Consider the following 13,303-nt stretch of genomic DNA (forward strand, 5'->3'; position numbering starts at 1 on the left):
AATGTTTGAAACATTTTAACCACACACATCTTGTATGGGGCGGTCCCTGGCACAAATTATTTTCATGTGGGGGGGGTCCGCAGGCAAATACAAATTAACAAGGTGATCCTTGACATGAAAAAGATTGAGAACCACTGGTTTTAGACGTTAGAGTTCCACCCAAATGCATCAACACGCCCACAGTTTGACATAAAGGTCAACTCTCTCACTATGACTCATCCTGGGGTTTTGGAGGTGTAAAAGGAAAAAGAAAAAAAAGATAAAACCGTCAGATCAAACCTAACTTCCACGACCAACATACAAATAAAAGGGTTAAAAAAACATTTTTACCAAGTAACAATATGTGGCAGAGACTGCGAGGAGGCAAGTAGACAAACACCAAATAGGTTGACTTTTTTATGGGCTTTTCTTTCTTTCTTTTATCATATTACACAATTTTAAATGTTGAAGAATCCACTCAGTGTAACAAACAGCAGTTTTATGATCATGAAATAGGCCTAGTTAGAATTTGTCCTTAAAGGAGGAGTTCACCCAAAAAATGACTTATTTTCTATCAATTGCACACCCTATGAAGCCTTGAATCCATGGATTATTTTTTGTTTTTGTCACATTCCTAAGCTAATAATTTGATTCCCGTCTCCTACCGGCTAATGTATCCGGTAGGAGACACAAAGTAGATTATTTGTGTCTCCTACCGGAAATACACACGGTCATCAAATTATTGTCTTAGGAATGCCACAAAAACAAAAATAAATCCATGAAATCAAGGCTTCATGGGGTGTGTAATTGATAGAAAATAAGTATTTTTTTGGGTGAACTCCTCCTTTAAGGGCACGGTCACACCAAACTATGGCTGCTGGCTGATAAACTCAGGTTGTGTGGCGACCAACAGTTTTTTTTGCAGCCAGCACATTTTACAAAACGGAGTAGCTTGCAGCGCATTATGTCTTGGGATGGTCTGCCTTCGACTCACCCGATTGGACAGAGAGGGGAAAGCAGCATTTATCTTTATTTGTCAAACCACATGTCTCTTCTAAGGATGCTCAAAGGAAAGGATGACAATATAATGACAAAATGCCCAAAATAGATACAGAGTGACAATGACAGGTTAAACATGTCTGTAAAAAAACGTTTGACAGCTGAATAAAGCAGGTCTGGTCTGGAGAACTGGAGGCTTTGACACTTTTAAAAACCTTTCTCAGGTCAATCTGTACGACTTGATGTGTTTCCTTGTTGAGTGAGTCAACAAGGTTCTGTTCGTGTTCAGGTGGTCCTGAATCACATCAGAACGCCCATAGAAGCTGGTCATGTTCTGGTGGTCCTGAATCACATTAGAACGCTCATAGAAGCTGTTCAGGTCATGTGGGAGTGAAGTGGTTCTGTTGGAGAAGGCGGCGCGCAAGATAGGGCCCTATAGTCTACTGCATTGGTTCTCAAAGTGGGGTCCGGGGACCCCCAGGGGTCCTTGAGGGGGTTCCAGGGGGTCCCCAGCAAAATGTGTGAATATAGCATCACAACCATTTTAACCTTTTATACTTTGGCTATTCAAAAATAGCAGATCTACAAGCTCATAGCGTGGCACCGAGTGCTGCGCTATGAGCTTGTAGATCTGCTATTTTTGAAAAATCTTGAAGTTTCGTGCAAATCTTTTAATACATTTCTTTTAAAGTGAACATTTTAACACAAATCTTTGCTTCTGGGAGTCCCTGGCACAGCATATTTTCAGATGGGGGTCCGCGGCCAAGTATATATCAATTTGGGGGTCCCTGGCATGAAAATGTTTGAGAAGCACTGGTCTACTGAATACAATTCTATGTAGTTTTAGCCATATTTAGTCATCTGAAATGTTTGACTTTTATTCTAGTTTTAGATTAAACATTTTTATAATATATAAGTCAACTAAATCTACAGCAATGCCTGATTTATTAAGCTGTGTACCGAAAATAGCCGATCTACAAGCGTGTAGATTGCCTATTTTCAGAGGGTTTCACTAGTCCTCCCTCATAGGCGCCTGACACACAGAGAGAGTAATATCAAAAGATTTGTTTAGCATAAATCGGCCTGCTGGTGTGAAAAGGGTGGCATTTCTTCCTCTGCCTAGTGGGAATGTGCGTGCAACGTTTCACTGTGCTTGATCAAGACTTTTTAAATGTAAAGGAGAGTTAAACAGAGGTCATAGTGTTTGGGCCTAGTGGTTCTGGTGATGTAGCCACTGACCTGGGTTCCATGCAACCGTTAAACTAATGGTCTCCAATCTTGGCGTCAAATTGGACAAAACTTTACAAACAGATCCAGCTTTTATCATCTGAGGCTCGAATTAAATCTGTGCTATCTTTTAATGATTTTGAGCGAGTGATTCATGCTTTTATCTCCACATGTTTGGACTGCATGTATTGCACTTCATGCTGGCTTAAACCAGGCCTCCATTGCACGCTTACAGTTAGTCCAAAACATTGTCAGGTGTTGTGAAGGTGGTCAGGTGACAGGTGTTGTACAGCTGGTAAGGTGTTGTGAAGGTGGTCAGGTGTTGTGAAGGTGGTCAGGTGTTGTGAAGGTGGCCAGGTTGTACAGCTGGTAAGGTGTTGTGAAGGTGGTCAGGTGTTGTGAAGGTGGTCAGGTGTTGTGAAGGTGGTAAGGTGTTGTGAAGGTGGTCAGGTGTTGTGAAGGTGGTTAGGTGTTGTGAAGGTGCTCAGGTGTTGTGAAGGTGGTTAGGTGTTGTGAAGGTGGTCAGGTGTTGTACAGCTGGTAAGGTGTTGTGAAGGTGGTAAGATGTTGTGAAGGTGGTCAGGTGTTGTGAAGGTGGTCAGGTGTTGTGAAGGTGGTTAGGTGTTGTGAAGGTGGTTAGGTGTTGTGAAGGCGCTCAGGTGTTGTGAAGACGGTCAGGTGTTGTGAAGGTGGTCAGGTGTTGTGAAGGTGGTCAGGTGTTGTGAAGGTGGTTAGGTATTGTGAAGGTGGTCAGGTGTTGTGAAGGTGGTTAGGTGTTGTGAAGGTGGTTAGGTGTTGTGAAGGTGCTCAGGTGTTGTGAAGGTGGTTAGGTGTTGTGAAGGTGGTCAGGTGTTGTGAAGGTGGTTAGGTGTTGTGAAGGTGGTCAGGTGTTGTGAAGGTGGTCAGGTGTTGTGAAGGTGGTCAGGTGTTGTGAAGGTGGTCAGGTCTTGCAGTTGGCTCTGACGTTCATGTAAACCTCATCAGCTGTGAGACACAAACACAAACATAACTGATTATTAATTTCACTGGATCATAAACGGTGTGGATTATGTTGTGTATTTATACGTATGTAGGTATCTTTCTTTTTTATGATCCTCTCCCTGCCCTTCCTAATGGTTTGGGGGCTGGGGGGGGGATCCTATCTTACAATTTACAATGTATTCATCTATCAGACACTCTTTATCCAGAGTGACTTACAATACTATAGGATCATAGAATGCAGAGAGACAGTGTAGTGTCTCAGTAAACTATAGGATCATAGAATGCAGAGAGACAGTGTAGTGTCTCAGTAAACTATAGGATCATAGAATGCAGAGAGACAGTGTAGTGTCTCAGTAAACTATAGGATCATAGAATACAGAGACAGTGTAGTGTCTCAGTAACCTATAGGATCATAGAATACAGAGAGACAGTGTAGTGTCTCAGTAAACTATAGGATCATAGAATGCAGAGAGACAGTGTGGTGTCTCAGTAAACTATAGGATCATAGAATGCAGAGAGACAGTGTAGTGTCTCAGTAACCTATAGGATCATAGAATGCAGAGAGACAGAGTAGTGTCTCAGTAAACTATAGGATGCCACTATCTTGTACACGGTTGACTGATCTCTCACGTGGTTTCTGCCAAAATATAAATCCTTATTAATAGTTCAACATGACTGTATTATAAATGTAGAGTGCATGTTAAGCCAAACGTTTAAAAATGAAGTTAACCTCACAAGCTATAATTATTAATAATTAAGAAATACTATATTTTAAATAGTGAAAAATCTACTTATTCATTATTATTGCAAGTTGAATCGCATTTTATTTGAAATTCATGATTTCCGTGAACTTAAAAATCATTGTTTTGTTTGATGGCCTTCCTGCCCTGGCATTTGGCCTTTGTGCCCTCAAAAAATATACAACACCAAAGGCCAAGTGGCCTTGCCCCTAAAATGACGAAATTCCAGGCCTGATCACAGGTAAACAATGAACCTAGCATCAGTCTAAACAATGTACCATCAACATAATAATCTGTACACATTGAAACTATAGGATCACGGGTAAACAATGAACCTAGCATCAGTCTAAACAATATACCATCAACATAATAATCTGTACACATTTGGTTGCTATAGGATACCAGGTAAACAATGAACCTAGCATCGGTCTAAACAAATTACATTTTAATGTTGTGGTCAAGAGAAACCAGCCTTACCACTGTCGTTCCTCTGGCGCCTCCTGCTGGCCCACTGGTAGGTGATGATGACGATGACTATGGTCAGCAGGACGTCTGCACAGATGATGCCAGCGATGGTGCCTGGTTCTATCCTGTAGCACCTCCCACTGTCTGCTACACACAGACATTTTAACCTTTTATTTATGTCCACATAAAGGACGAACATACAGGGACACAGATATTATAGGTGCAGTAAGGTTACATTCACAACATCATGGCATATGTCTTCATGATATAATAAGTATATAACTCAGTACTCTATGGGTATAAGTAACAGTATATAACTCAGTACTCTATGGGTATAAGTAACAGTATATCACTCAGTACTCTATGGGTATAAGTAACAGTATATAACTCAGTACTCTATGGCTATAAGTAACAGTATATCACTCAGTACTCTATGGGTATAAGTAACAGTATATCACTCAGTACTCTATGGGTATGAGTAACAGTATATAACTCAGTACTCTATGGCTATAAGTAACAGTATACAGTATAACTCAGTACTCTATGGGTATAAGTAACAGTATATAACTCAGTACTCTATGGCTATAAGTAACAGTATATCACTCAGTACTCTCTATGGGTATAAGTAACAGTATATCACTCAGTACTCTAGGGTATAAGTATTATAAGTAACAGCATCTCTGCCATTTATGGCGGCTGCCAATTATAGCAGAGACAGCACAATACTTTGCCAGCCTTTTTGCCAGCCTTTGCAAGCTCACAATGTGTCGCAGCGCGACACGTTGTGAGCTTGTAGATCTGTTATTGTCAGAGCGCGACACCCGAGCACAACCATAAACTCACTTGTCTTTTAGTTCTACTGGATCTCTTCTCCACTAGTCCCTCACTAACATGTTAGTCTAGTTTTTATTTGTTGACGAAATTGTCAATATATTTAGTCTTAGTTTTAGTCATCGTAGCTTAGTTTTAATTTCGTTTTTGTTTAGTTTTCGTCAGGGAAAAAAGGTCGACGAACGTTTTTCGTCATAGTTTTAGTCGACGAAATCAACACTGCATTTCACCTTGAAATGCATAAAAAGTATTGTTTTTGTCTTAGTCGTGACAATGAGAAGCAGATTATATTGTCTGCAAAGCTGCCTGGCACTTATGTGTCCGTCGAAAATAAAGGTTCTTTAGACCAGCAAGCCCATATCAACACTGCAAAGCACAAGACAGATGTGCGAGGTGAGCTCTTCTGCAAATTAAATTGACCGAATATGTTGTACAACCTGGCAAAGCAAACCATATGGTGGTTTGAAGAATGAGTTTACAAATGAAACCAAATGGACCATTTGGTTCCATTTGTACACTCTCAGAGTTACAGACCTGTAAAGGGTGCATTTGGAACCCCCTCAAGGAACCCTGAGGGTCCCTGAATCCCACTTTTGAGAACCACTACTTTATATAATATAATACATAACTAATATAGAGAATATTTTAGTAAATTTAGGAGTATGTGACATATATTGTTATAGAGAGATTATTTTGATATCTGAATTCATGTATATACATAAATAAATATTCCGGGTAGAGTGTCTTCTTTTTGGGGATTCAGAATATGGTCACCCTACCTATGGGGAGACATGTTCCCCTCTCTGGGAAAAACCTCCAAACAGAGGCACTGAGGCCAGCAGGTGTGTGGGGAAATGAAGGCCTGTCCCTGGGATAAGATTAGTGGAACGGCCCATTAATGGCCTGGAGGTCTGTTAGAGAGGGATCCTATGTGGGGAGACACGGAGCCCTCTACGTACCCCATGTACCCCATGGCACCATGGGTATGATAGACTGACTGTATGCTTGTATTAGCCACCTCCAACCTGGCATCCCTATTCTGAGCATGTCATGTTAAAATGTTCGTATAAAATAGGGCTTTAACCCATTAAGACCTGATATTAAACCATTAAGACCTGCTTAACCCATTAAAGGGATAGTTCTCCCCCAAAATGACTTTTTTCGCCTATCTATTAATCACCCCATGGCGACTTGAATTCATGGATACATTTTAGTTTTTGTCGCATAAGCCAATAATTTGATGGCCGGCAGCGGTTCCGGTAGGAGACTCAAATTTGGCCCCATTTAGACTGCAGTCACATCCAGTCTAATCCTATTTATTTCTCAAATCTGATCTTTTTTTTTTTTTGATCTGTCACAGATCTGTGTGTTCAGACTGCTTTGGTTACCGTGGTGGTAACGACGTAGGCGTCATGACTTTAATCTCTGTATATGTGTTCTTAAAATTATTTATTTTACTCTGACACTGCAGATAGGACCTGGTGAACCCATTTTCTGCCATGTCGTGAGATATGTCTTCATATATTGCCTTGTTCCCATACATTCCTACAAATTTCGCTTGTACTGAGGCATCGCCCCAAAATGCTAGGAGACACTTGAATAGCTCCGTCTGTCCACTGAATGCTGCTCGCCATTTCTTCTGTAAAACTTATGCTGCCCTATTGTTTTGTTTTCATTACACCCCTTGCGCTCTCGTAAATCAAAATTCTCACACTCTGTAATGATGTCAGTGGAGCTCGGGTCACGCTGCAAGTGACGTTTTGGACAGTTTGATATTGTTGCTGTCCGGCAGAGACCAGCTAACTCCATTTTGGCGCTTTTGCATTTTTTTCCATAAATCAGGGCCATTGAACACCCTTTACGTCTGTGTGTTGGTAAAAAAAAGTATTGAACCAATGAAAAGCATTACAATGCGCTTCTGACAAAACCAGCTAACTCCATTGGATCCTCAAACTTTCTGGTAAGTTAGCTGGTTTTGCTGACTCCAGGCTCCACCCCCTGTTGACCTCCAACCTCATTGAGAGCTTGGAGGTCCATTCAGCAGTTCTTATCAATGATGAACAAAACCTCCTAACTCCACTTATTTTTCATTTCCTGACAAATGAACATTTTGGAGTTAGCTGGTTTCTGCCGGACAGCAGAGATATGTGACTGGGGTGGTTAGATCAGGTTACTGCGTTCAGACTGAGACGCATCTTTATCAGATTTGAAACCACCTCTGAGTGTGGCTCAGGTCGGATTTGTAAAAATCTGATTCCATGTGACCTGTCTTTGTTCAGACTACATAAAGCAAATCTGATTATAATCTGGATATGGCACAGATCTGATTCAGGCTAGATTTGGCTGCCAGTGTAAACGGGGCCTTAGAGTCTCCTTTGTATCTCCTACTAGAACCGCTGCCTACCGGTCCGCTGGTCATCAAATTATTGGCTTAGGAATGCGACAAAAACTAAAATGTATCCATGAATTCAAGTCTCCATGGGGTGACTAATAGATAGATTTGTGAACTATCCCTTTAAGACCTGATTAACACATTAACACCTGAGGCCCATTGTACACATGCCTCCTAAACCAGTAGGCCTAGTTCTCAAACTTCTTTTGTGCCAGGGACCCCCAGAAAAGAGGATTTGTGTGAATAAATTAAACATTATTCAAAATGATTCAACATTTCACAAAAAAATTCAAAAATAGCCAACGCTAAAATCTAAAATGCTTTCCTGGTTTTAGTGGGTCATGTGGTTCATTGTAATGTCAGTTAAATGTTGCTCATCATAGTGTTTATCCTGTCATCAATCACTTCGTCTTTTAAATCTACAGTATAGAATAAATATGAATTCATAACTCTCTACTGTACCTGCTGCAGCTACAATACCTAAAGGAAAAGACAAAAACAAAAAAACAACTGTTAAGAGTGTTTTTCAGGAAGAAACCCCACCTGTGTGTGTGTGTGTGTGTGTGTGTGTGTGTGTGTGTGTGTGTGCGTGTGCGTGTGCGTGTGCGTGTGTGTGTGTGTGTGTGTGTGTGTGTGTGAGAGTGTGTGCGCATATGTGTGCATATGTGTGCGTGTGTGTGTTTTCAGCAGTTCTGCAACGCTGCACAACGTTTCCGCCTGAATGCTGTTGTGGTTTTCTGTTCCTGTATCGAGACCACCCTAACCAACACACTGTGTGTGCGTGTGCGTGCGCGTGCGCGTGTGCGTGTGTGTGTGTGTGTGTGTGTGAGTAATTTATGTGGCACAGCAAGTGAAACTTAACCAGGTTTCATCTCCACCAAAGCCCAGTTTACTAACTGTACTCTATGAGAGTTCATAAAGGATCAAACATAATGTGAAAACTGCATATCGTTATATTACGTATATTCGTAGAGTTGTTTGAATGTGTTGATGGACCTCAATGGAAACAAGCTACTGAGCTAGTGATTTATACATTTTGTCCTCATACAGCAGTGTGATCAAACAGAGAGACAGATAGACAGACAGACAAACAAACAGACAGACAGGTCATATAACTCACAGCAGACAGACAGCAGCAGTGTGATCAGACAGACAGACAGGTCATATAACTCACAGCAGACATACAGTCAGACAGACAGGTCATATAACTCGCCGCAGTCAGACAGCAGCAGCGTGCGTGCGTGCGTGCGTGCGTGCGTGCGTGCGTGCGTGTGTGTGTGTGTGTGTGTGTGTGTATAATTTATGTGGCACAGAAAGTGAAACTTAACCAGGTTTCATCTCCACCAAAGCCCAGTTTACTAACTGTACTCTATGAGAGTTCATAGAGGATCAAACATAATGTGAAAACTGCATATTGTTATATTACGTATATTCATAGAGTTGTTTGAATGTGTTTATGGACCTCAATGTAAAAAAGCTACTGAGCTTTTAGTGATTTATACATTTGGCCTCAGACAGCAGTGTGATCAGACAGACAGACAGACAGACAGGTCATATAACTCACAGCAGACAGACAGCAGTAACAGTGTGATCAGACAGACAGACAGACAGACAGACAGACAGACAGACAGACAGACAGACAGACAGACAGACAGACAGACAGACAGACAGACAGACAGACAGACAGACAGACAGACAGACAGACAGACAGACAGGTCATATAACTCACAGCAGACAGACAGCAGCAGTGTGATCAGAAGGTTTGCTGTCATGTTGTCTCCGTTTTCCTCAAACCTGGAAAAGGAAAGTTCACCTTCTATTGTTTATTGTTCAGTAGTTTTCTGATTGTCTAATTTCACCATATCACACTTTAAAGGGCAAGACCACTTTGGTAGAGGTTTGGGTTGTGTGTTTACCTTGCCATGATGGTGGACAAGAAATCAAAAATAATTGCTCCATTGATTAGAAATTGATCATTCTAAATTTGCTCCTCATTGACTTACATTGTACGGTAAAACATCTCTCAAAGCACTCTTTTAGCACGTAAACAAACACGAACAAAGCTGATTCAGACAATATAGAATATCACCAAACCCAGTACTGTTTCTTTTTTTAATTAAAATGTTAATTTCCTGCTGATTTTACTATTTGAAGATCCGGATCTGCAAATCCAGTCCGTGTTTTCTTCTTAATAAATATGGCAAATTAAAAAAACAACAGTAGGCCTACTGGGTTTGGTGAAGTTCTATATTGTCTGAATCAACTTTGTTTGCGTTTGTTTATGTGCTAAAATAGTGATTTTGAGAGCTGTTTTACCGCAATAATTTTTTATTTCTTGTCCACCTTTGGAGTTACATGGCAAGGTAACTACAGAACCCAAACCTCTACCAAAGTGGTCTTACCCTTTAATACACGTTACACAATGGCTGTGTTTATGTGTACGCTAAGATTCCACTCCATCTTGTATGAGGGCGGCGGTCCCTGGCACAAAGTATTTTCATGTGGGGGGTCCGCGGCCAAATACAAATTAACATGCTCGTCCTTGACATGAAAAAGATTGAGAACCACTGGTTTTAGACGGAGTTTCACCCAAATGCAGCAACACGCCTACAGTTTGACATAAAGGTCAACTCTCTCACTATGACTCATCCTGGGGTTTTGGAGGTGTAAAAGGAAAAAGAGAAAATCATCAGATCAAACCCAACTTTAAACAATGAAAGGTTTCTCCCAACAAGATTACAGACGAACACACAAATAAAAGGGTTAAAAATATTTTTTTACCAAGTAACAATGTGTGGCAGAGACTGTGAGGAGACAAGTAGACAAACACCAAATAGGTTGACTTTTTTATGGGCTTTTCTTTCTTTCTTTTTTCATATTACACCATTTTAAATGTTGAAGAATCCACTCAGTGTAACAAACAGCAGTTTTATGATCATGACACGCCATTCCCATTGAAGATCATTGGCAGAATCCACCCTCATAGGTAAAATTTAAGTTTGGTGTGACCCCCTAAACCATTAAAGTCGACCCTGACATAAAAGGATAGGATAGAACTCATTTTGTATTTTAAAAACAAAATGCCAGATGCCAGAGGGTTAAAGGGATATTTCATTTTCCAAAAAAAAATTGGTCATTTTATCATCTACTCAGGCTTTTGTGTTTCACCCCGGACAGTTTTTAAGTTGCTTGATTAGGTATTTAGATAATTGATATTAATGTTATCAGACACGCCCCCTTCCTATACAAACCCATTGTAACTTCAAACTCCATTTGAAGTTACACCCGTCCTTGGTTCTGGTGACTCATACTGCCCTCCTAATATATGAGGGGCAATTAAAAAAAACACGGCCCCCTCACGTTTTAGGAGGGCAGTATGAGTCACCAGAACCAAGGACGGGACCAATAACTAGAATCATGATGACCAGCAGTAGTCCATGAGCCAGAGCCCCAAAATTGAGCAATGATTATCGAAAGAGTGGGCAAAACCAAACCTATATTAAATTGTTCATAGGGTCAATACGAGTAAATAAATATATGATAACCTCTCCACAGGAGCAGCTTTTTCATGGTTATCACACATTTTGTCATTTTCCCCATACGTACATGACAGGTGAAAAAATGACAAAATTAAAAAAAGAGTTATCATAATGAAACTTCCTGAGTTGATTACTTACATGAAGACAATGATTTATCGTATTACAAGTTTTCTGAAATTGTATATTTAAATATGCAAATTAGGCATTAGGAAAATATGCCCAAATTTGCATAACCTTCCAGAATCAACATTGGAACATTGGACAAAGCCAGAGTCAACATACTTATTTCATTTTGTTAAGATGTTGGAGTCAAAGGTTTTTAACGAGGGAATATTCAATATCTGGCTCAATTTTGGGGCTCTGGCTCATGGACTAAATGCCTAATTTGCGTATTTAAATATACAATTTCAGAAAACTTGTAATACGATAAATCATTGTCTTCATGTAAGTAATCAACTCAGGAAGTTTCATTATGATAACTCTTTTTTAAATTTTGTCATTTTTTCACCTGTCATGTACGTATGGGGAAAATGACAAAATGTGTGATAACCATGAAAAAGCTGCTCCTGTGGAGAGGTTATCATATATTTATTTACTCGTATTGACCCTATGAACAATTTAATATAGGTTTGGTTTTGCCCACTCTTTCGATAATGAAATCTTGTCTGGCTCATGGACTACAGGGAGTGACTGCTGCTGCACATTTAAACCTCTTAAAGGTATGTTGTGAGTGTGGGTTGTTCTTTTGATTCAATAACTAAACAATGACCCTGTATTCTATCAGAGAGCAATATCACTCAGTGTCATAGCAGTTATATTACTTATTATATTACAGTTACATGACTTAACAAATTAAAACCGACATCTCTATCATCTTAGTTGGCCATTAAAACAATGTGTAACAGGATAGGTGGGACCAAGGAGGACTGGGCACCTCTGTGTTAAATTGGCATTTTTTTCTAAAATGTTAAAAAATAAAATATTTCGAACACATTTTTAAATAAAGTATACATGATTATAACATGCTTAAACATTCAACAATTAAGGTCTAATATTTCTACAATTTCTACAAATTGCTACAAAAGCTGTATATCCAGTCATTTTGGGGCTAAGTATTTGAAGGATAACAAGTCTGATAATGATGTACCATGCATGTTCACATAATGTATACTTTACATTATTATTATTATTATTATTATTATTATTATTATTATTATTACCATTATAATAAAGATGTACCGTGCATGTTCACATCATGTATACTTAACATTATTATTATAAAGATGTACTGTGTATGTTCACATCATGCATACTCTACATTATTATTATTATAAAGATGTACCGTGCATGTTCACATCATTTATAATTTAAATTACTTAACTTTTAACATTTTGGACAAAATAGACAATTTTACATGGAGGTGCCCAGATGTCCCTATAGTGCCCACCTATCCTGTATCAAAAATGTGTAGAATCAGCCTCAGGTCTTAATGGGTTAACAAACATCTCTCAGATGAACACATAACCTCCAAATAATTGTAATCCATGAATCAACGCTCAACACTAGAAAAAGTTAATACGCTAATAGAAGATAAAAGCAGTCCGGATGCTTATAAACCAAGTGAATTAAACAAGTTGATAGGCAGTCATATTGTTTAACATTAGATTCAACGCACATTATTATGGTTCTAATGCTAGGATGAGCATGGTAGCAACACAGTAACTCTGAGAGTGTACACATGTAACCAAATGGACCCTACATGTGTACACTCTCAGAGTTAAATGTAACAGTGAGGATTTGTATCATCTTACCGTATGTATGTGCGTGTGTGTGGATTGGCTCTGTCTCTACAGACTACTGACATGCTACACTGACACTGACTTCCTCACCCCGTCTGGCCCCTCCCTCCACAGTGAGTGACAGACAGGGACACCAGTTTCACCCAATCAGGAGATAGCAGGCATTTATCAGCTTAGATTTTACGTTGTTCCAGATCCATTTTAGTCTGTATTAAAATAAAAATTGTTGCGATTGCCGTGAAACTTTGCACGCACATTCCCTCTAGGCTGAGGATGAAGTGCCACCCTTTTCACATTGTTCTGTTATAGTGCCAGCAGAAGGCTGTTTTTTTGCTAGACATATATTACTCC

General features: G+C 39.7%; 1 protein-coding gene across 1 annotated transcript; it reads right to left on the reverse strand.

Annotated features, from left to right (window-relative positions):
- Positions 1 to 406: 406 nt before the first annotated feature.
- LOC308081415 (uncharacterized protein) lies at positions 407 to 13,016 on the reverse strand. The gene is made up of 5 exons (XM_080457787.1): positions 12,965 to 13,016; positions 9,344 to 9,408; positions 8,077 to 8,094; positions 4,404 to 4,538; positions 407 to 3,189 (listed from the first exon to the last, which is right to left on the reverse strand). The coding sequence occupies exons 2-5, from the start codon at positions 9,384 to 9,386 to the stop codon at positions 3,146 to 3,148; spliced, it is 240 nt and encodes a 79-aa protein (XP_080313913.1). The 5' UTR covers positions 9,387 to 9,408; positions 12,965 to 13,016; the 3' UTR covers positions 407 to 3,145.
- Positions 13,017 to 13,303: the final 287 nt, after the last annotated feature.

The sequence above is a fragment of the Gymnoscopelus braueri genome (genome assembly GCF_963280865.1).
Source record: "Gymnoscopelus braueri genome assembly, contig: SCAFFOLD_94, whole genome shotgun sequence".
NCBI classification, from domain to species: domain Eukaryota; kingdom Metazoa; phylum Chordata; class Actinopteri; order Myctophiformes; family Myctophidae; genus Gymnoscopelus; species Gymnoscopelus braueri.